Below are 24,392 nucleotides of genomic sequence, written 5' to 3'. Positions count from 1 at the left end.
CAATTTGGTGTCAACAATTTATTTCCACAGTGTGATATCATGGCAGTGCAACATGGCACAAACTGCCAGTGAACTTAAGTCACTCAACAACAAAATATTTTATCAAAGGAGCAAAAATCATACCAACCAAGCATGAAAAGGATTGGAAACCACCAATTTAACAGAAGGCTTCCAAAATGTACCATGCGCAGAAAAGGCATGAACACATAACTGATTAAACCATCTACAATTAAAAAGACTCCCATAGTTGAGTAACTGTAGAATAATAAGAAGAAAAAGCTTCAAGTCTGCTGTAAGAACATGGCACGACAATTCTTTTCATGACTATAAACATGGATTTTCTTCAGCCAAGAGTGCAAAACCTAATTTACTGCACAAATAGATCTTATCTGTCCAGGGAGTAACCTGGGTGGAAGGACCCTCCCCTAGATCAACAGCATAGATGAATTAACAGGCCTTTAGCGTTTGCTTGTCTTTATTCAGAGGTTATTTCCAGCAGTAGTTTTGTGACAAGGCAAAGGGCGGGCTAATACGTCAATAACTGATTTCTGTGCTAATCTCTAAGGAAGCGACGTCCACTAATAAGGCCTGACATCTGGTCGATGACTCCAAGACAGAACGACCTCGATGAAAACTTCAAATAGTCAGCAAGAATGTGCAGGCATCTGGGTGGGAGGATGTTCTACATCTGTGTGTGTGGTTGTGTGTCAAGCTCGTATGCGGTTTCGGTGGGAACTCCGCCAGAAGGAGTGAGTCAAGTTATCTGAGGTTTGAGGGGTCACGTCACTCTGGAGGGGAGCGAGCTCTGCTTTTCATTACATCAAGCCATATGTCATTGTATCTACTCCACCCACCCACCAGACTGCACTGTTTCCTGGAATTGTCAGTCAGTGTCACAATCCTTCGGGCCCTCACTCTCCCAAATCTCCCTCTAAGTATGACTGTGTGTGTGTGTGTGATTAATTCTGTGCAGGCTGGCAGGGAAAATGGTGCTGAGAAAGTTCTTAGAGTTGCATTAATTTGCGTCACTTTTGAATATTAAAAAAAACTAAACAAAAAAAAACAACTCTCTGCAGAGGCTGACCAGCAAGGCGGAAAAGACCCGGAGAGTGTCCGTAAGGAGTCAAGCGAGGCCTGATCTTCGTCTAATTTACCCCCGTTTACACGCAGGGGAGGCAGATTCATTTAAGTGTTTTCTGAAACAACGTGACGTGAGTTTCATGACCAGTTGTTGTCATCATTGCACCAGCTCAACGGAACTAAGAGAGTTCTAAGAAGGCACAACATTTGATTAAATAGTGCACTAGTAGTGAATGATGTTTGCTCATTACTTTCACTGATTACACCCCGACGCTATGAATTATTCATGCTTAGTTATCCTCTTTGAGAAACATGATGATTTGTTTCAATCATGTCGTATTGAAGGCTGCTTTCTACATCATAACGGCCAAGTGAGTGCATGTCATGGTTTGTTACAAGGAAGGAATGTAATTAACGATGACTTTCATTGTCGATGAATGATTATTTCCTCCAGTGACTTGTTTTTGTTGTTGTTTTATCCAAACAAACAGTCTGAACAAAGTGTCAGCTGGGCCCAGAAGGCAGTCTCCCATGAAATAAACAGGGTGATTATTTACTTCCATCTCTAGTAAATAATAAATGGTTCCTTCCCTGTTTTATTCCTCCTAATAGTCAGTCATGCAATTAATAGTTGACAACAAAACAATGAATTGCATCGCCATAGATCCAAAACCATTGACTTGTTTAGGATGTGAGGTCAAAGACAAATGCAACATGCCAAGCCACAGCTTTGCTCCCTGCAGTAGATGCACAGACGCGCTCCTCACAATGGCTGCAGTGCCCCACCCGATACAAAAGATGGCGGTGTGGTGAATAAAGAACCTTTTTTCAAAACAAATTAGCGATCAGTTAAAATATTACGGTGTACTAATAAAGCATTTGATTGCGTGTGTCGGCCCACGTATCTACCAGCGCTACCTGTCCTTTCTCTGCTGTGTGATAGCATTTGCATGACTAGTGTATGCCAATTTTGTTTACTGGGCTAAAGTAGTACAACAGCGACACACAATTTATTCCAATTAACATGAATCAAAAAGCTCTTCGCCAACAAATAATGTGCCTGCTTGATGTTAATCAAGCCCAACAAAAACTGATCCAGGACCCAATTTTAGGTCCCATTCATAAGTTTCAATCAATCAAGCAATCAGTTTATCGCACCTTTCATATTTAAAAAAGGCAATACAAAAGTGCAAATTTCCCCTTTAAGATTTAAAAGTGATCATATCTTTTTTCTTCCAAATCAATTCTAAAACAAACTGGAAGCCAATGATGCTAAAATTTGGGTGATATGATGTCATGTCTTTGACTCAGTGAGAAGCCTACCTTTTGTACTTTCAAAGTCTATTTTTTTTCACTTTTGCATAAGTAAAGGACTTGAATCCGTTCTACTTTTACCAGTCTTGCTTTTTTAACAGTGTCTCTCTCCTTCTACACAAGTGTGAGTACTTCTCCCCTTTCTGACTGAGAGTGAGAACATTAGCTCTGCTTATTTGTGTGATGAAGAGGCGGGAGTCAGTGAATCACAGGACCAGATGGAGGAAAGAAGTCTTCATGAAAAGGCTTAAAACAACAAGAACTCGTCTCATGGACTAGTTAGTACCTCGCTTCTTTCTGGCGTAGGACTGCTTGGTGGTGGTGGTGGTGGTGGTGGAGTGGCTGCCATTTTTTTTTTCGTGGTTGGTGGTGGTGGCGGTGGTGGTGGAGTGGCTGCCATTTTTTTTTTCGTGGTTGGTTTCCGACGAGGAGGCCTTTGTGGGTGGATGAAGTCAGCTCACGTGGTCACTTTTCCTTTTTTCCCACACAAACACACCCACATACATCCTCACCCGCCAGCCTCCTTTTCTCCGCTTCGTGCGGCCGCCACTCGCCTCCTTCTGAATCCCGTAAGTGTGCGCAATGTATCCACAACAGGACTAATATCCACCTTTTTTGGAGCGTCTTCTTTGGGGGAAGAGAAATTCCGACTGCGCGGCGTCCGGAGAACTTTTGAGGTAACTTTTGGGAACTGTTCTCGCGGTGGGTTAGCTTCTTGCATTTTTTTTATTTATTTTTTTTTTTTTTTAACGATGACTTCATAGTGATTCTACTCCTAAACATTCACGAGTGGAGTTTTATTCGGACTCAAAACCTCGCTAAAGCTACGCAAGAGTTTAATTTGCATGGAGAACTATTTAATCTGTATAATAGTCGTGGTTGGAATGTGTGTTTGCATGTGTATCCCTCCACCCCCACGTCCAGGTAGCCCCAAAGGTGCTAACTGCTATTCAAAGTAGTTCCTTGGGGGGGAAAAAAAGGCTGCCTTTTGTTTACTGTTAACGACTTTTGGCTTAAGAATGCAGGCAACTTTTCCTCCCACTTGTTTAAAGAGGGGGGGGGGGGGGGGGAGTGATGAATGGTGTTGTGAAATCCTACAGAAAGAATCAAGATCACTTCCAGTTTGTGGCGTTATCAAAGTACTGTTGTTTTTCCTCAACCTTTGTTGAGCCAAGGCACATATTTGACATACGAAAAAAAAGTTTAAAAAAAGTGGATGCACAGGTCAATTATGTACCTTCTGCCATCTAGTGGAAGAGCTTTTCATTTTACTTCCTGTCGTTATATGTCGGTGGCATAGATAGTTGAACAAAGATACAAAAGCTTTTATTGGCAAGACCCCACTCTATCTTTGCTCTCGGGTCACCATGCATACCACCACCCGCACTGTCCTTTCCAGCAGTTTTATTAACCTCTTTGTTCCCAAAGTCCACACTACTTTTAGTCAGTCTTCTTTCCATTACTGCCCCAAACGACTGGAAAACTCACCTCATTCATCCCAATATCATCATTTAAAACTTTAGTGAGGGATGCTGTCCATGATTGCTATTATTAACCTTTTATTCACCATGTGCTTTGATGTATTATGTAAATATGTAACTATCACATGGTACAGCTTGTTCTATAGGTATCTTCTTCTTTTCCTTTCGGCTTGTCCCTTTAGGGGTCGCCACAGCGTGTCATCCTTTTCCACGTAAGCCTATCTCCTGCATCCTCCTCTCGAACCCCAACTGCCCTCATGTCTTCCCTCACGACATCCATCACCCTTCTCTTTGGTCTTCCTCTACCTCTCTTGCCTGGAAGCTCCATCCTCATCATCCTTCTACCAATATACTCACTATTTCTCCTCTGGACGTGTCCAAACCATGGAAGTCTGCTCTCTATAACTTTGTCTCCAAAACATCAAACCTTGGCTGTCCCTCTGATGAGCTCATTTCTAATTTTATGCAACCTGGTCACGCCGAGAGCGAACCTCAACATCTTCATTTCCGCCCCCTCCAGCTCTGCTTCCTGTAGTCTCTTCAGTGCCACTGTCTCTAATCTGTACATCATGGCTGGCCTCACCACTGTTTTATAAACTTTGCCCTTCATCCTAGCAGAGACTCTTCTGTCACATAACACACCTGACACCTTCCTCCACCTGTTCCAACCTGCTTGGACCCGTTTCTTCACTTCCTGACCACACTCACCATTGCTCTGGACGGTTGACCCCATGTATCTAAAGTCCTCCACCCTTGCTATCTCTTTTTCCTGCAGCCTCACTCTCCCCCCACCACCCCTCTCATTCACGCCCATATATTCTGTTTTACTTCGGCTAATCTTCATTCCTCTGCTTTCCAGTGCATGCCTCCATCTTTCTAACTGTTCCTCCAGCTGCTCCCTGCTTTCACTGCAGATCACAATGTCATCTGCAAACATCATGGTCCACGGGGATTCCAGTCTAACCTCATCTGTCAGCCTATCCATCACCACTGCAAACAGGAAGGGGCTCAGGGCTGATCCCTGATGCAGTCCCACCTCCACCTTAAATTCGTCTGTCACTCCTACAGCACACCTCACCGCTGTGCAGCGAAAAAATAGCAATGGTGGCATGGGGGGACTGGTTAGCACACCCGCCTCACAGTTCCGAGGTTGCGGGTTCAAATCCTGGCTCAGGCCTTCCTGTGTGGATTTTGCATGTTCTCCCGGTTTCCTCCCACATTCCAAAACATGCATACAAGGTTAATTGAAGACTAAATTGTCCATAGTTGTGAACGTGAGTATGAATGATTGTTTGTCTGTGTGTCCTGTGATTGACTGGTACCTTGCCTCTTGCCCAAAGTCAGCTGGGATAGGCTCTAGTACACCTACGACACGATAAGTGCTGTATTTGATATGAATGGATGGAGAAAGAATAATTTTCAGACAAATTAAGTGAAATTAGATTTCCTGGAGGACACCTGATGATCTCTCATTGCTCACTAAATTTGGTTGGGAATTATAAGTCTGAATCCCAGTTATTACATGAGTCACCATTGTGCCTGTTTTGCTCTGTTGCCTTGACAGCCTGACTAGGAAAAAAAAAACTGCTGTATCTTTTTTTTCATTACCATTGTCAGATTCAAGAGGAAGCGTAGGAGGCGGGAGGTGGTAGAAGAGGCTCTGCTGGAGGATGAGTCTGTTGGAGGTGAGGCAGTTGGCGGGCTCGCTGACGCTGTCCCTGTCCAGCAATGACTCCAAGGAACGCTGCTGCGAGAGCGACCCGGACAGCCTCCGCAGCCGGGCCATGTCGCCGGACCTGAGGCAGGACTTCAACATGATGGAGCAGAAGAAGAGGGTCACCCACATCTTGCAGAGTCCTGTATGTATTTCATAAAGAGAGCGCAAAACCGATTACTCCGACTGGTTATAACATTAAAAGGATTCAATCCATCCATTCAGGAAGAATCTACTGTGCTGGCCTGCACATAATATACAATAACAAAAAACAAAACAAAAATAATTTATATTTTGAGCATGGAATTAGTATGCCCCATTCATGACATCGTAGAAAAATAGCCCCAGGACTGCATTAGATGTACAGATGTGCCTAATGTTATATTTACTGATACATACATACATTATCATAAACATTTGGAGGATGCCTGGTGGGATACATTTTGGTTTTGTACGATCAAGCTTGTCTAGTTTTTTTGGAGAGGCAGAATTTTTTTATATACAGTATCTCTGTATTGCACCATATTAGAGTACCCCAGTGGTCAGTCAGTGTATATTAAAGAGCAAAAATGCATCATAAGACTGAATTTACCTCTACAGCATAACAGTTAAGCGTTGCATTGGGATATAAGACAAAAAAAGATCAGCAGCTCAGTTGAAGGAAGCAACATGAAGACACGCTGGTGGAGTGCATTGAAATAAGTCGAGCCCACACTCCTCTGCGATTGCGTAAGGGCCCCTAACAAGTGGAACTTATCACATCGCCATGGTTACGGTGCTCAGATGAGGCAGAATTCTGGTGCTGGGCTGACAAACACAGTGTGACTCGGAGATTCGCAGGCTCCCCTGGAACGTGAGAAAGTAAAAGTCGGGTTTAAATAACAGCACCACCGCCCCCTGCTGCGCTCGCACAAAAAGGTTTTTCTAGATTTGTGACTTGTAACACAAGAGTGTTAAAATGAGCTGCAGAGATTACAGAGCTCTAACACTGTGAAATAATTCCTATTTGGTTTACAGGTGTTCAAAGATGAGCTGGAAGGCCTGATTCAGGATCAGATGACCAAGGGCAACAACCCCACAGGTCTCCTGGCCTTGAGGCAGATAGCCGACCTGGTCATGGCCAGCACGGTGGGAGGGGCCGGGCCCTTGACATCACCCATCAGTAAGTCTTGTGTGCGCAGAAGGAATCTACTCGTTCTTGTCAGTCTGAAACAGCAGAAAAGTTGTGGAGGACATTGTCAATGTCTCCATTAACCAGCCCGCATGACCACTGGAGCGAGTGAATCCCAGCAGTTTGGAATGCTAATTATATTAGACGACCTTCTGGATGCAGCAATTGCAGGCCATCATCTTGTATTTACTTTTATTGTGGAAGAAGTCTCAATGTCAGCATCTAGTGATAGGCAGACTCATCCATTTTGTGGAGTTTATTAATCGTGTCTTAAAGAAATTGAGGAAAAAATGGAGAACACACTGTTGATTCAGTCTCAACTAGTTTGTCCTCTAAAGACCTACATGACGTCACTTACGGGAAGTTGAGCTACATGCACGCTATGACACAATGCCTTCGGGCGGCATTATTTTGCTCAAGTAACTAATTCAGAATGTTCGTAAACAATAAGCGCCAGGATACTTCCGGGTGGCAGAACTAAGACGATGACAAAAATTTGTATTTGGGCTGCCAGATATTAACCCCCCGACCCTCACCAATTATCTTTTTTTTTAAAAAAAAAAGGAACATTCTGAATTAATTGAGTGGGGAGGATAAAGCGAGTGGACGTCAAAATAGTACAGAGAAGATAGCGAGACTGCCTGGTGGCAGAGTAGCCACTTCTAAAGGGACAGACTCGGAACCAAATGTCATCAACACCGTAAGTTTAGTTGGAATGAATGCCTAGCTGAGCCGGCTACATCTGTGCCATTAATCTGAGCAACAGGAAACTCAAGATCAACCTTAAGCAAGCCTAGCCTTCTCAATTATCGACGGTAGCCTAACAGATTGTCAGTCAAATAGCATAAATAACCACTCAAAGATAGGTGAGGCTCATTAACACTGTAATTTAAGGTAGTATGCTAGCTACATCTACCATGACCAAAGTTAAGGCATTTCATTTATTATCGCTTGAATGAATTAGCCAGTCCCTCAATGATCCTGTTAACTGTCTGAATTTCCACCATGTCTATTTTCAAATCAACGTACCAGTTGAAACGTAAATTATGTTTACCTCATGTAACAAGCTATAGGGGTTTAGTCAAGACTTCCAGTAAAATCATTCATTCAAGCGTTTTACGTTTTTTCCTAGAATATTCATATCAAAGGTTTTTATTCTGAAATGTATTCACGATCCCAAGAACAGCGAGTATCCATCTGATGCTCCTCCTAGAGCAAAAGCAGTTCCAATGCGTTTTACTCGATTTGTGCTCAAAGACCCAGAAGAAAACTAATCCTTTTACTGTTCCCCAAGAGGGAAACTCCATTTGACACTGTTTTCAAAACGCATGCATAGCCATCCATCCAAAATACACACATGCGCAGTTAAAATCCACAGGCACGCAGTAACAGGAGGGGTTCAAACAACATTGTGATGTTCAAATGCACTTCAGCGATGCTTGGAAGATCCCAAGCCCTATTGTTTTCCGGAAACTTCTTTTTTGGGGGGGGGAATTGATTTATTTTCCCAGTCACACTGACTGCATAAAGTTTCCCTATTCTGCCTGTGGGCCTCATGTTTTACTGTAGGCTTCTTTTTTTCCAGCTGAGTAGATCACCTTGTTTGCCTTTAAGTTAAATGCATTCATGTTAGGAAAATGACTGTGAAGTCAAACTGAGCTCTGCACTTTTAAAAAGCTTAAGTGCCTGTAAGAGATTGCGTCGTTAAATGTCCTTATACGGCCTCACAGTTCAAAATATCCTCGCAGGGAATTTTCAGAAAGCCTTTTTTAAGGTTCACATGCTCCCCGAGGGACGCTTTAACTTTATCTTGCGGTGAAGGCAAAGCCTATAAACATCCTTGTTATGTCTGAAAGTGTAGTTAAATGCAAACTCCTTACAGGATGATATGTTGTCCCGTTGCAGGCTTGGGAATGGTGTCTCCGATCAATGACTTGTATGCTGTGGAGTCCCCATCCTTTGCCAAAGGCGAGAAGCCGAGCCGCTGCAAGCTGGCCAGCCTCTACAGGCTCGTTGACCTTTTCAGCTGGGCTCGTTTCACCAGTTCCTACATCACTGTGAGTGTTGACATCCTGTGCACGTCTCTCTGTCTTCTTGCGAAGTTCACCAGCTGTATCCTGAGGGCTTAAAAGGGAGATGCGGCTTTCTTTTGTGTGTGAGCTTCCCAAAAGAAAAAACCTGGAAACACAGGAACTCTCATACAAGTTTGGTCCATGTATGTTTGACAATAGTATAGTATATGACATCACTGATATTTTGCCACATTTTTTTTGTAAATGCTGGAAGAAAAAACATGGAAAGTCTTTCTGCACGTTAGGCATGCAAAACAATAAAGGGACATCTAACTTTTTTGTTTAGTTTTTATGGGGTGCAGTTTTTTCTCAGGCCATTTCCTGTTTAGGATGTTTTGCCATTGATAACAATAGTTATCACATGCCATAATGGATATTGCATCACATTATCTAGGTAAATGATGAAGAGAAAACTATAGAAATGGTTTTCCTGCATATTAGGCATATGAAACATTACTGGAGACATGTGGTTTTTTTCCCACAATTAAAACAGTTCTCAGGTGTCTTAAAATGTCTCTGACATTCTTCAGTCCAAATACAAAAAGCTAAAGAAAACAGCACACTTAACATCCACTTGTAACGATCCACTTGAAGTTACTGTTTTTGAGGGGGCGGTTCTGTCAAGCTCCCGTGTCACAATATGCGTTCGTTACCATGGCGACCAGGGGCGGAGCTCGGACATTGAGGCTAGGGGAGCAGCGAATCATAGCCAAACAGCCCAGAGTCTGAAGAGGCGAGTAGAAAAAGCAGAGAACGACAGACATTTTCACTCGTAAAGGTGGCACTCCGATGGAAATTAGTCTCGCTGATCTGTGTATATGGTGCATGCAGCGGACACATTGCCGAACACAAATACCCCCCAATCCCAAGTTGACAACTTCACTGACCATCCAAGTGTGTGCTGACTATCAGAAGCTGTTGCTGATAGCACTGTTAGCTAATGCTAATCTGCGCGAACACAGCAGCTCTGCTTACCTGTTGGCTGTGACATGATAAAGCTTCAGTGTCATCTGGTAGCCAGCCCCCAGCTGTGGCTTGGAAATTAGGGATCTTCAACCAGCCTAACTGTCAAGTCATGGACGGAGAAACTCGATTTGAGGTGTCAAATTTGAGAAAAAAATGGAGAACGGCTCACTCACAGACACATTTTGGAAACGGGCACATAAAAGATTTACTTGGCTGTTGAATTTCAACCTTAATATGAGCGGCAAGGCACTCCAGAGACCCAACTATTTGTGTACAAGCAATTTAAAATTAAAATCCATTCCATAATATGTCCCTTTAAAGAACATTAGTAACCGAATTTAAAAATACCATCATATCATATCAGATAGCAATGATAGGTCCCTTTGCAATTTATTTTTCAAGAGCATAAAGAGCAACACTAACAAGTTATGAAACAGACTCGGTGCCACAGATGTTTGATGTTAACATTAATGTTTAAAAATGTATAACTTGTGCATCAGAACTTAGAGAATAGCTGTGTAACTGAATTACTAGTATTTCATGAACAAACGATTCAGCACCAGAAATGTAAATTTTTTTCTTATCAAAGGCATCAATGTATTTTCCACACTCTTGGTCTTCAAAAGTTAGATAACGTGACTTTCTGACAGCAACAGCATTAATATTTTACACTGGTGTGTGGAAACAGCAACCGAAGAAATATATCAGCGTCCCCCAATAAAAACTCCGAACACATAAAAGACTGCTAACCCCAACTCCTCCTGAGCAATAATTAATGGCTTCTGAATTTCAAATGCTTTGCCGCATGAATTTAACCAGAATGAGGGGCGCATTTTTAATTTAAGCCGTGTTTCTTTTCATCTCAGGTGCGTGTCAACAAAGAACAAGACCATGTTCTGATCAGTCCGAGAGGCCTTTCTTTTGCTGAGGTGACCGCAGCAACTTTGGTAAGTGGATTTAGTTTAGACTGACTAATTGAGTGTTTTGCACTTGGTGAATATTATATATTTGTGAGCCCTCACCAGACTTTGCATCAGGTACATCTCTGCAACACAATGAGATCCAATACAGATAAGAAGTGTAACATAAATTCTTCCTTCACAATGTTATTCAAGGAGACGTGCAAGTTTTTCACAATTAAAACAGTTCCCGTGTGGCATTCTCTGGTTAAATTACCCAAAAGATAAAAAATAAGAGTACACTTAATATCTGCTGTACTTACTCTGGTTGCAATCACGTCATTTTGGAGGCACTGTTCTGTCTCAGGCAAATGTAGATCACCGCTTTTGTTACCATGACGACTGCGTATGTGAGGAAGCGAGCAGCTACTCATTGTTGGCAGCTGAGGGACTTTGTTGCCTGATTTAGCGACATCTCCGACCCTTCTAGAACTGTTTTTCAAGAAAAAGTAGCAACGAGCAACAAATCTAACAACATTTTTGGGGGTGTTATTGGAGACTTCTGGAGTCTCTCAGACTCCGTCCAGAGAGTGAGGCGTTCAGCCCTCTGCATCCAGACTGCAGATAAATGCTGCTTGCACGAAGCCATCACTGGCTTGTTTAACCATATACAAAAATTCCATTACTGGGTTATTATTTTGAATGTGGCAATGGGGCGGAAGTGCAGAACAACTCACACACACAGAAATGGGAAACAAAAGTTTTACTTGGTTGCTTCATTCACAACTTAATGGGGGGCAGGCATTTGTATATTAGTGTTCTCTCACTATATTAGTGGTTCATTGCCACTAATAATTTTTTTAATGGGTTTTTACAGTATATCTATTTAGTGTAATGCCCTCGACGCCATGCGCCACCACAGCAGGTCCCGCCTCGTTGAAGGTCAAGGCACAAAAGTGTATCTAACACAGACAAGTATTTTCTTTACATTTAATGCTTTTTTTTTTTTGCATTCAAATGCGTGTACAATGTGTTTCAAAAGTGTGTTTTAAAAAGTTCAAGTGCATTTTTATACATTTAAATGTCTTAAAGGATGTGGTACAGGTAAAACAATCCAAATTTAAAATGTATATGGCCTCTGTCACCGATTGTGGGTGGGTCTGGAACATACATGTATCCCCCACGATTAAAGGGGATTCACTCTACAAACAATTAAGAAGTACATTTTCGATGTACGATTTAATGCAGTTTCGATTGAAGCTGAGGTTTTGTTTCAGGTAAAAGTGAACATGATCGGTGACGTCGTGGACCAGGGCTCAACCGACTTGGGCATCGACCACTTCGGATTCGCCCCTCACGCCGCCATCTACGCCATGCGGCCCGACTTGAGATGCATCGTCCACGTCCACACGCCCGCGACAGCTGCCGTGAGTCGCCGCGGGCCAGCAATCGCTAAGTTGCCGTTCAAAGGCTCGCCCTGGCCTGCAGAAGCCCGTGATGCTCGTTAATGCAGTTTTGCTATGAACTTTAAAGCCGGGCCGTAAAATTCACAGCGAGTAACGAACACGACTAGAAACGCTTTTTATGTGACAGCACAAACGTGTCTCTGTTTCGACGCGGTGGCAGTGACACTGTGTATTTGTGTTAACAGGTGTCCTCCATGAAGTGTGGAATACTGCCCATTTCCCAGGAGGCCTTGCTCCTTGGGGACGTGAGCTGCTTCGGTTACCATGGCAGCCTGGATAATAAAGAGGAGAAGGTGGAGTTTCAGAAAGCTCTGGGCCCGACTGCCAAGGTACTGTCAAGTTGAGAGACTCCATTAGTGAAACAGGCTTTTTCCACAGCTTTCAACAGCTGCTTTACCTCTCTAGTCACACCAGGTACACCTGCCCCATCTAATGAGATCCATTACAAGAGCTGCATGGAGAATTCTGCCTTTTGGCTACCTTGCTTTTTCTTTCAGTAAGTTCAATTCCACGCTACTGAAAACTGCAATAATATACGTCATAGAAAGTGAGCATTATGATCTTTGCTATACAGCTTTTGTATTATGTCATCCCTAGTCTCCTAATATCACCAGTTACTGGTATATCGCTTTAAAATATGTCTTTATTTTTATAATATTCCTCCTTTCTCATATTTAAAACAGTCGTAGCAATTCTTCCTCGAAAAAGAAAGTAAGTAAGTGGGCGGCACGGTGGACTACCGGTTCGCACATCTGCCTCATAGTTCGGAGGACCCGGGTTCAAATCCAGGCTCGCCTGTGTGGAGTTTGCACGTTCTCCCTGTGTATGTGTGGGTTTCCTCCCAGAGTCCAAAAACATGCATGGTAGGTTAATTGAAGACTAAATTGTCTGTAGGTATGAAGTTAGTGCTAACTGTTAGCATCACTCATTGCGGTTTTAGAATCCTTTAAGGCAACAGATTGTTAACCATGTAGACAGATAATATAACCCTACTCACAGGCACATATTCTTTATCTTCTACTAAAAATGACATAGAAGATATTATTATTATTATTATTATTATTATTAGATATTACAGCATCTTACAGAGTTGATTTTACTGTGTCCCGGTGGCCAAGGCGGGCACACCAGAAGGAGCAACACAATGAAATGAATTGCAGCATTAAATTGTAATGCACAAACATTCTTTATATTCTATTTAATTTTTTATTACTCTGTTTTTAGAAAGTACTATTTTTCCTTATTAAAAACCAAACACAAAAATTTGGCGGTTTCTAGGACCGAGGCTAGAATGGATTAATGGCATTTCCATTCTTTTCATTGAGGAAAGATGATTTGAGACGGAACAAATCAAACTCGTATCTCAAGGCTCCACTGAATTTTCAAAGATGATTCTCATATTAGAAAATATTTAAAATTAAAACTAGTACTGTACTGTTTTCATAACATTACAACTTTATTCTCATTGATAAAACATTGTAATATTACAAACCTAGAAGGTCTAGTCTCATAACTTTTTCCCCCCAGTAAAATACATTTTGACAATGTTAAGACTTTATGCTCAGAATATTAAGACTTGTGTAATTAAATTGAAAGAGTTATAATATTACAAACAGAACATCTAGTCTCTCATAACATTTGAAGTTATAATCTTTGCGATACAGATCTGGTGCTGGATCTCATTAGACTGCGTAGGTGTACCAAATGAAATGTCCAGTGAGTGTCGCTTTTGAAATGATGGCTCAGTGTCTGTGGAAATTGTGTTTAAAGAATTTCTGTTGTATTTTCCAGGTGATGATCCTAAGGAACCACGGGCTGCTCGCTTTGGGAGAAACCGTAGAGGAAGCCTTCCACTACATGTACCACTCACAGCAAGCGTGCGAAATCCAGGTTCATTTAAGGACATTATTACAGTACAATTAGGGCCAGAAGTATCTGGACAGTGACAGAATTGTTGAGCTGTTTGCTTGCTTGGACCGAACTACTGAATTTCCTCAAATTGTTGCCGCCATTCGAATAAAGTAGATGTCAGTTTGTCACCGTGCCTGTCGAACTCTGCTTCCATATATTCGCAGCTGTCTTCGGGTACTTTTCCTTTGGTAAATGTCACCAGCTTTTTATGAGTTTATGGTGGTCTGACTCGAGTTTTTTAGGTGCAGGCTTTGGCGTGCTCGGGCGGCGTGGACAACCTGGTGCTCCTGGACAGGGAGAAATTCAAACCCCTTACACAGGGTGCGGCCGCTGCCGGGGTGCCCGTGAGCAACGACTTCAAGTGGAAAGTGGGAGAGGCCGAGTTCGAGTCCCTGATGAGGATGCTGGACAACCTGGTGAGCGACGCTTTCCCTGGGGTATATTTAATACCGTGTCACGGTAGACTCCATCCGCACCGTTGTGTTTCTGATGGACAGATGAGGCAGCTGAGCGGGCTGCAGCCGCGCAAGCCGTCCGCCCACCCTCGCAGGCGTAGGCGCCAGATGACAAAGCTAACAGCGGGTGGAAGCAGCCGCATTAAGTGACCTCACAGTCACTTAACAGACCAGATTTAGCGTGCCCTGTTTCAACATGGGATTTACTGTCTGCTAAAAAAAAAAAAAAAGGCTTGTCAATACTGGCAGCACAGCAACAGCTCAGATGGCTTGAGGATATTATTACATCCTGTAACCTGACAGTGATTTAGCACTGTGTCTGTGTAGATTTTGCAGACCACCTCCGAAATCTCATTTGTTAAAGCTCAAATTAGGAGACCAACCCCATATTTTACATTTTCAGCCGTAGTTGTAATGGCAAGCTGTCCCATACACTGTATAAAGGATATAATGAAGGAGCAGGGAATATTGAGAGATTAAAGCGGTAGTATTAAAAGGTAAAAGTTATTTTGCAAAAAAGAAAGTGTTAATATACAAGCATCAACCTCTAGTCTCCTATTATTCATTTATTTTTCTCGAAATTTTGTTTCTTAATATGATCACTTCTTGAAAAATGAGAAAAATAATAATAATTTGAAAAAGCACAAATGTGGAATCTCATAACCTTATAATTTTTGTTTATGATTTTATTCTAATATTCGGGAAGTAAGTCGTAATATTAAGAGCGATAACGTCTAGTCGCATAAGGGGTTTTTTCTCATTAAAAAAAACTTTTGACAAAGTTCCGAATTTTAGGTATTCTTATATTGCAAGTTGTTTTTCCTGTAAAATTATTTTGCATTTCATTGAATATTACAAGTAACAAATGTATAATTACAACTTGTTTTCTTGTCAAAGTAGGTCTTAATTTTTGTATTATAATTGTAACCTGTTAGAAATTAGGCTGAATCCAGTATTACAAGCCTAAATGTCTCGATTCGTAGCAGTTTGTTCTCATAAATACTTTATTTTCATAAAATGGCTTATTGTCATCTCATTACTTTTTTCGTCGTACATTTCTCATTCTCAAGCATTACCATTTTTATGTCAAAATATGATTTGTGTAATAGAAAAAACAATTATATTTCAAACATAAACATCTCATATAAATACTTTGTAATAATACATTTGTGGAATTACAATTTTATTCTGATATTAGAAAAGCTACAAGCAAAACTTTTATTCATCTTGTGGCTTCGCATACAATTTTTAAAAAAAAGATTCTTATAAAAATACAATTTAATTTTCATGACTTAATTCTCATATTAGAAAATAACCTGTAACATTCCAACAAGAAATATCTAGTCTCGTAAAAGTTTGTTTCTCATAAAAGTACTCTTTTAAAAATATTATGCTAAAAATATACACATTTTTATACTACAACTTTTAATATTCAGTTTCATAAAATAAATGTTTTATTTCTCTCATAATGTTATGACTTATTCTTATAGTATTAAAAAGTATAGTATTATTTTACAGTCCTAAATTTTATTTTAATCTTAATTTTTTTAAATAGATTTTGTACATACAAGCTTTTTTTTTTTTTTTTTTTTTAATATATTGCTTTATTCTCATTAGAAAAGCCTGTACTATTATGAGCATAAACATGTAGTCTAGAGTACATTCTCATTAAAATATGACTATTTTTTTCAACATTGGGGCTGTACTCTCATAACATCAGTTTTCTTGTAATTTTTATTTTCATTAAATTAGGATTTTTTATTTTTTTTTGTTCTCATTCTAAATTGTTTTTTTTTTTCCTTTAAACTATACAACAGATTGTGGTTTCTGAACAGATTCCCACCAAAACGGAGAAGTTCTTATTCTCATTGTATCCACACACACACACACCCGTATGATGTATATTAAATATTTTCAATCCCCCATTTCCTGGTACACTAGACATGTCCGCAAAAATACTTTTGTATTTTACTGTATAGGCAATGTTTAAATATTTAGACACGTGACGGCAGTGAGACTTGGGTTTACATTTCCTCTCGCTCTGCAGGGATACAGAACAGGCCACTCGTACAGGAATCCCATCGTCCGCGAAAAGCCCCGATCCAAGAATGACGTGGAGATCCCCGCCACGGTGTCCGCGATCCTGTCGGACGACGACGACGAAGCGGCGGGCCTGCGCAGCCCCTTCAAGTTGAAGGCGCAGAGGCAGCAACGGGAGCGGACGCGCTGGCTCACCTCGCCCAACAGCTACTTGAGGGTGAACGTGCCGGACCGCTCGCCCAGTGGCGACGTCAGCCCCGGAACCAAAACAATGGTGTGTTGACCCTAGATAGATACCTTTTAATGATGAGGAACATTAAGTCAAATGCAGTCAGCGGTCGAAATTATGTAACAACACAATAAAAGTAGACCAAATTTGCTAAGTATGGAGGAGTCTGACCATTGAGAGAGAATTGCAATAATCATGAGCTGAAGAAACAAAGGCAGGTGAATCAGACAAAGGTGTGAATGGTTGTTTGTTTAAAAGTGCCCTCTCGTCCAAAAAGTCAGCTGGGATAGATTCCAGCTCGCAGCAACAACCCTCAACAGGATCAGCGAAATAGAAAATGGACAGATGAGGTCTTTTTAGATTAGCCTGCCATCTTGTGGATGAAATGAGACATGCTTTCTTGTTGTTGTCCATCTTCGATACCGCTTGTCCTCATTAGGGTGAGTTGGACACACTGGGCACATAAGACAAACAAACATTCACACTCCTATTCACCCCTACGGACAATGGAGAGTCTTCTGTGAACCTAACATGCATATTTCTTGGAATGTGGGAGTAAGCAGTGGAACATGCAAACTCCACACAGAAAGCCTTGTGCTGAGATTCGAGCCCAGAACCTCTCGGCTGTGAGGCAGACACGGAAAACTGCAAAATATGGGGGGGGAATAATTGAATTAAAAAAAACAACAACGGTATAACACTTCATTGTTGTTTTTTTTCCTTCTTTTTCAATAAAATATATTCATATTGTTTTGAATTTGCTGCAGTTGACTGGAGACCAGTTCAGGGTGTACCCCTCCTCTCGCCCAAAGTCAGCTGGGACAGGCTCCAAGCTCATCCGCCTCAAGCCTAATGAGGACAAGCATGATAGAAAATGGATTGATGATTTTTTTTTTAATTTTTTTTTTTGAAAACATCTCCCTGTATATGAAATATATTGACCCAGCAGCGACATAATGGGCCAAAGAAAGAGCAGAATTTGTCTTGTATTTAAAATATAGCAGACAAGGATTCCGACTTTATTTCAAAAACATCCTACGCACAGACATTATTTCCCCTTAATTGAACATGTAAAGATAAACTATGAGTGTTTCATCTCCGTTGTGCTTGACAAAGAGTGTTTGAATGATTTCTTTGTCTCTCAGTGGATGAAGTCATCAGAACCGGGCAAAAGCAAAGGCACCCCAATTAAGATTGAAGACCCCAACCAGTTTGTCCCGCTCAACACTGACCCCACGGAAGCGCTGCACAAGAGGAACCGGGTGAGCCATTTTGATTGCATGCCGTGTACATGATGCCATGGAATTGCCGTATTTAGGAAGACTGTGGTGCTTTGACTTAGGAGTTTCACAATTTTAGATCGTTCTAAAACCAAAAATTAAGGTACGAGCGAGCTTTGGATACATCGCCACAGATTTTGATATTTCTTACTTTACATAGCTAGAAAAATAAAGCTCTATATCAGTAATTCTCAAAGTGTGGTACTTTCAGCTGCATATTGAACAGAAGAAACAGTCGAGCACACAAATCGTTAGCCTGATGGCGTAATTGCCTAAGTCATCATTTATTTTGTTTTTCTTTTAACAAAAATAACATCAATTCAACAACAAAAAAGAGGAGTCCAGTTGTCTCAGCCTTTGTACAGTACCATAACCTGGATGACTGACAATCTAATCAGACATGAAGAAAAAAAACTCAATTTTTAGCAAGCACATTGCTGTTTCTTATTGATATTGTGACAATATCTTAAAAATGACTTGGGCAGTTATGATATTAGGCTAAAGAAATGCAATATGGGAACACTCGCAAGAAGCTGCTGTGGGCAAAAAGTCACGCCCAAACACTCACATGTAGACTAACTGGCCAAGCTGACACCAGCTCTTGAGGCTACTCATTAGGCCACACCCCTTAAAGGCACTGTAATCTTTTTAATTCAGATAAAAGAGCAGCACAGAGGCGACCAGATGACGTCGGGTCCAAAGTCCCATTTACTGGCCGGCATCGTTGTGGACACCATTCCGGGACCAGTGAGTGTACATTTATCTATTTGGTTATTTTGTGACGTTTTCTCCTGGTGATATCTGACGCTGCCTAATCCACGTGCAGGCTTTCATCACAGAGGATGAAGGGCTCACTCGCTCTTTACCGCCCAATCCTTTCAACCATCTGACCGAGGAGGTGCTGGAAGAGTACAAGAGCCTGGTGGAGCGAAAGCAACTAGGCCAAGACGGTACTTCAAGAAAAAAAAAAAAAAAAAAAAAAAAAGTCCACCTGCTGTGTCTTCTCCACTTGAAAGCTTGTGAAGTCCACGCAAGAAAAGCCTCTCTCCGTTGGTTTAGATGGGCTTCAATCCATCAACAACAGGGGTCGGCAAACTTTACTGAAATATTGAAGGACGTAAGAGCCACTTGGGCATCCTTCAAATTAAATTGATCAAATATGCTAAAACCGTTGCATCAAGCAATTCTACATTTTATATACTATATATTAGTTATTTTGAAAAACCTCTTAGCTATCAAATTTGACCTGTTTTGCCATTTGACAACAGTAAAAAACATCCTAATTGTCATTCTCTTACCCTAAAATTGAATGACATTTCCTAAGTTTGCTTTCAAAAATACTCAAAAACTTTACTTTTGTCCAGGTTCTACAAAGTTTGTGTACACTTTGACCCGTGCCAACTAAAGTGGATTCGCCAGTATGATCAATCAAGGAACATCGTAGTTATGGTGGGAATCTTGAAACAATGAAGCTATACATAAATGTGTATTATTTTTTTTTTTTTTTTTATGTGACAGTGCTCAAAAGGGCGCTTGAAACACTCGAGAACTGTCTGCGTGTCCACCACATTTGCACAGGTTACCGCAAAAGCATGCAGCTGGAAACGGGGAAAGAGTAAAATAGACTAGAGAACGTACCACGTGTGCATGGAGAATGAACACAGTGTATGGGTTTTAAACTCAACTTTATTTAGAAAGCACTTTTAAAACAACCACTGCCGTAACAAAGCGCTGTCCGAACCGAAACAAGAGCAATCTGTAGCCATCTAATAATTTCCAAAAGCAGTGTTAACTTGAGGAGCCATAATGTGCTATGTTCCCAAATTGGACATCAACACAAAGCAGAAAGTGGAGCATACCAATTTTGCTTCTGGAACTGAATTCACTTCATTCATTTGGCATTACAAAGAGAGATTTTGTTAGTCTTACTTCACGTAACTAGAAAAAGCTCTCTATCAGTAATTCTCAAACCGTGGTACGCAAAAGAATCAGTGCCCGAGTACAGATCAGTTGGCTTTCCAGTAACTTTTAAGTTCTATACATATACATTTAATCTTAAAAGGAAAAAAAAAAAAAAAAAGTTTGTTCCAAGTGTCAAACAGATATGTAATGACGAACGTGCTGTTTCCAGAAGACGAAGATGCCACAGATGCGGACGAGATGACCACGTTCGATGGCTCCACAATCTCACTCTCCCTTTCTCCCATCATGACACCAATCAAGCTAGGTAGTCAATCAGATACCTTCAAAGCTATTGCAAGTTTTTCTGTGCCCCAGACAACTTCATGTACGCGCTTGTTTGTATATGGAAAATTCTTACTAATGTGAAATTCTCATCTTTAATGCAGAAGTTACAGTATTTAACTTAACTTTTTTATTTTTTGTCATCGTATTATTGTGTTCTCTTTGATTAACAAATCTTTGTCATACTACAACTTAATTCTCTTAGAATTAGCACATATTTTTCTCCTAATATGTAGTTTTAGTCTCATTAAATTACAACTTTTTCCTGTAATACATAATTCTCAAAAGTACCACTTTTTTCTCATATTTTAACTTATTTTCATAAAATTAAGATTTTTTTCAGGTAAACTTCATATTCAAAAAATAAAATCAAGAAGACATTTTTCACGTAATTTTCATACTCAAAAAATAAAATTCTGAAAAAAAATTACGAATTTGTTTTCTCGTAATATTACAACTCATAAAACTAAGAATGTATTCCTCATATTATTCCAAGTTTATTCTGGTAAAATTGTATTGTTTTTCTTGTAGTATGACAATTTCGCTCTCCTAAAATTAAGTGAAATTGGATCATTTTTGCGGCACATTAGTGACTGTGAATCACTGCTCTAAACTTATTGAAACACTTTTCGAAAGCGTTCATTAGCGCCTCTCTCGCTGTCAAGATATGTGAGACTCTCATGTGACATCACTTTAAGGAAATAAAAAGAAGCTCACACAGTTCTCAAAATAAGGGGCAGAACATGCTCTCCTCTGAAATTGACTGTAAAATAAATCAAACAAAACAAAAGACAATTAAACATTCTCTATTGAAATATGAAAGTCTGCTAGTGTTATAACTACTAAAACATTGATGCTAGTTTCATCAGCCCGGCTTTGGCGTTTTGCATTGCGTGTTAGCATTAAGCTAGCGGACTTTCGTATAAGGCAGTTGTGTGGTTTGTTGAAATATGCGTGATGATTTTCATCTCATGTTTCGAATTAAGTTCACTGCCACCACCTAGTGCTCAAATCACAAATATTTGCTCGCAAGTCAAAGCGAATAACCTGTCACGCGACGGGTTGTACTTTGGAAAACTGTAAAAACCCAAGAAATCGGATTTTCTTTGCTGACCGTGTTCCTCCCACCGACAGACACGATAACCAACGGGAAAGACCACTTGTCCGATCTGGACGAGGACCTGAGCCTGGAGGTTTCCAAGCTGAGCGTGAGCGCTTCAGAATCGCTGCAAATCTCCATGAGTGTCAAGGACAAGACCCCGGAGGGCAAGAAGAAGAAGAAGAACAAGTTCCGCACGCCTTCCTTCCTGAAGAAGAGCAAGAAGAAGGAAAAGAGCGAGGTGTGCGCACATTAATGTGGGGGGGGGGGAAAAAAAGTGGCTCTTAATGCTAAGATGGAGCCGCCTTAATACGAATGAGGGATGTAAACAAGTTGAGATTTTAGTGCTCGTTTGGCATGTGTGTTTTTATGAATGGGCGTTCAAGAGACAAACTTCTGAAGCTCTGAAGATTTTTCCTTTTGCACAAATCCCTCGTATGAATGTATCGATACGAGCACGCCCGTTGGTTGTGTAATGGTGGCCGGTAATATACAGTCAACGGCCTTAAAAGAAGTACGATTTTTGTATCTCAAAAGACATTCCTGATTAAACTGTTGTGTTGCTTTGTAACGGGTGTGGGGAACCTTCGGCTCACGGGCCAATAGCGCCTCGGAAAAGTAAGACTTCTTTGCTCGGAAAATTTCGAGTTCTGTCTCAGAAATTCATGAACTTGTTTGAGTAATATCCATCCATTTTTCGTACCACTTCTCCTCACGTGGGTCGCGGGCGCGCTGGAGCCTATCACAGCTATCTCCGGAGAGAGGCGGGGTACGACCCTGAACTGGTCGCAAGCCAATCGTAGGGCACATATAAACAAACAACCATTCACACCTATGGGCAATTTAAAGTCTTCATTTAACCGACCGTGCATGTTTTGGGGATGTGGGAGGAAACCGGAGTATCTGGGGAAAACCCAAGCAGGCACGGGGAGAACATGCAAACGCCATACAGGCGAGACCGGATTTGAACCCGGGTCCTCCGACCTGTGAGGCAGATGTGCTAACCAGTCGACCACTGTGCCGCTTCTAGTAATATGATTTTATTCTGGTCAATTTAAAAAAAAAACGCATTTTACTTACTAGCTCTGTCTTTTAATATTTATATTTTAGTCTCATAAAATAATGACTTTTTCTTGTAATGTTTCCACTTAATTTTCATAAAATTACTTTTTTTTTTCTAGTAATATAACATTAATAAATCTGGTAAAGTTAGCCTTTTTTCTTGTAATATTATTTCTTAATTCTTAGGAAATCAAGAAATGTTTTCATGTAATAATTTGACTCAATTCTTTTAAAATTTGCTTCCAGTAATATTACAAGTTTATTCTGGCAAAATTTATATTTATCGTCATAATTTTACTGCTTTAATTGTCATCAAACGAAGACTTTCGTAGAAATGTTTCAACTTAATTCTCATAAAATTACTTTTATCTTGTAATATGAGATTACGCTGGTAAAATTACATTTTTGCCTCAATATTATGACTTCATTCTCATAAAATTAGGTAAATATTTGTTTTTTATTTGAGTCTCATGTTTTTTTAATTGTGGTTAAACCTTTTGTTCTCATGTCATTTTAATTCCAGCAAAATTGAATAAATGTTTTTTAATAAAATGCAATTATTCTGGTAAAATTAACAATTTTATGAGAGTCAAGCATGAATATTTTTTTTTTCTTCTTTTTTTTTCTTTTTTTTATAACCAGAATAAATGTGTAATGTTACAAGAGTAAATTGATCATTTTTTTAAGAATTAAGTTGAAATATGAGAAAAGAAAATGCAATTTTTCTTGTAATATTTCAACTTAATTTTAAAAATGTGATTTTAGTTTATTCTGATAAAATTATTTTCTAATAATATTGTTAATTAATAAAGTTGGGGGGGGGGGGGGGGGAATATGCAGTAATAGTATGAGAAAACAAATGTAATACTTTTACCGGAACATAATCTTGTTTTTTCTTGGGTTTTTTTTACACAAATTAAGTCAAAATATGTGTAGTTGCTCAAAATGTTTACAAAATACATTTAACCCACAAATGCTCACAATGTATAATAATAAGCATTTTACCATCTAGTTGCATAAATGTATTATGGCCCGGTGTAGGAAAAGGTTCCCCAACCCCCGCTTTGTATTCTAGCTATTACATAATTGTGTGCTGTCGTTAAATGAAGTTTGCCAATATGTTCCCACTAATTCTAGTACTAAAAAACATGCTGTGATGAACTCTATGGAAGAAATAATAGTCATAGTTGCTGCTTTATTGTTCTAATGAAGCTTAACAAAGCAATGCGGCTTTTTTTGTTTTTGTTTTTTAACGTGGCCTACAATGTGAATGTGTCGACCCAAAAGGAGCGAGTTGTTTTGTAAATGCGTTTTTTGGTACACTAAAACTATGAAATGTTTCCAAATGTGACAGTACAATCCTAATATGTCGTTTTAACACCTCTTTTTATTCATGTTTTTTATTATTATTATTCACATGTTCTGGAGCAGGCACTGTTGTTTGTGTGGTTATATTTGGACATTATCATACCACTTTTTGAGATATATTTGATGTTGGTGAAGATGCAAACACCTCCAGTATAAAATAAAGCTTTGTAGAACAGCATTTGCAAATAATTTGTCCCTTTTTTGTCTGTGCATGAAGGCAGGTCGGAGTTTATTCAAAAAAATATTTCTCATAAAATTAGGATTGTTGTTTTTTTTTTTTTTTGTCATGTTGCAATATTTTTATATATAATATTGTGACTTGAGTCTCATAAAATGGTTTTTCTTTGTAAAATGACCTGTAAAATTAATATTCTATCTATAGTCTGGTCAAATGAAATACAAAAACAAACTCAAAATTCAAGCTTCATTCATAAAATTCATTTTTTTCCCCTCTATATTGCAACTTTAAGTGCAGAATAACATTTTTAATCCCAAAATTAAAAATGTGTTTTGTCATATTACCATGTCTTAATTCTCTAAT

General features: G+C 40.0%; 1 protein-coding gene across 4 annotated transcripts; it reads left to right on the top strand.

The window, feature by feature from the left end:
• Nucleotides 1-2,844: 2,844 nt before the first annotated feature.
• add3b (adducin 3 (gamma) b) lies at nucleotides 2,845-24,029 on the top strand. 4 transcript variants are annotated; one of them, XM_061789256.1, is made up of 15 exons: nucleotides 2,845-2,963; nucleotides 5,493-5,734; nucleotides 6,607-6,751; nucleotides 8,666-8,817; nucleotides 10,665-10,745; nucleotides 11,975-12,124; nucleotides 12,349-12,492; nucleotides 13,955-14,053; nucleotides 14,317-14,490; nucleotides 16,577-16,843; nucleotides 17,944-18,060; nucleotides 18,736-18,825; nucleotides 18,905-19,028; nucleotides 20,210-20,305; nucleotides 21,457-24,029. In XM_061789256.1, the coding sequence occupies exons 2-15, from the start codon at nucleotides 5,546-5,548 to the stop codon at nucleotides 21,675-21,677; spliced, it is 2,049 nt and encodes a 682-aa protein (XP_061645240.1). In that variant the 5' UTR covers nucleotides 2,845-2,963; nucleotides 5,493-5,545; the 3' UTR covers nucleotides 21,678-24,029. The 4 variants fall into 4 exon arrangements, with proteins under 4 accessions (XP_061645240.1, XP_061645241.1, XP_061645238.1 ...); XM_061789257.1 differs by having other exon boundaries at nucleotides 2,931-3,071; nucleotides 20,213-20,305; XM_061789254.1 differs by having other exon boundaries at nucleotides 2,931-3,071.
• Nucleotides 24,030-24,392: the final 363 nt, after the last annotated feature.

This window comes from Phyllopteryx taeniolatus, chromosome 11 (assembly GCF_024500385.1).
Source record: "Phyllopteryx taeniolatus isolate TA_2022b chromosome 11, UOR_Ptae_1.2, whole genome shotgun sequence".
Lineage (NCBI taxonomy): Eukaryota > Metazoa > Chordata > Actinopteri > Syngnathiformes > Syngnathidae > Phyllopteryx > Phyllopteryx taeniolatus.
This window is presented reverse-complemented; position numbering and strand designations above follow the sequence as displayed.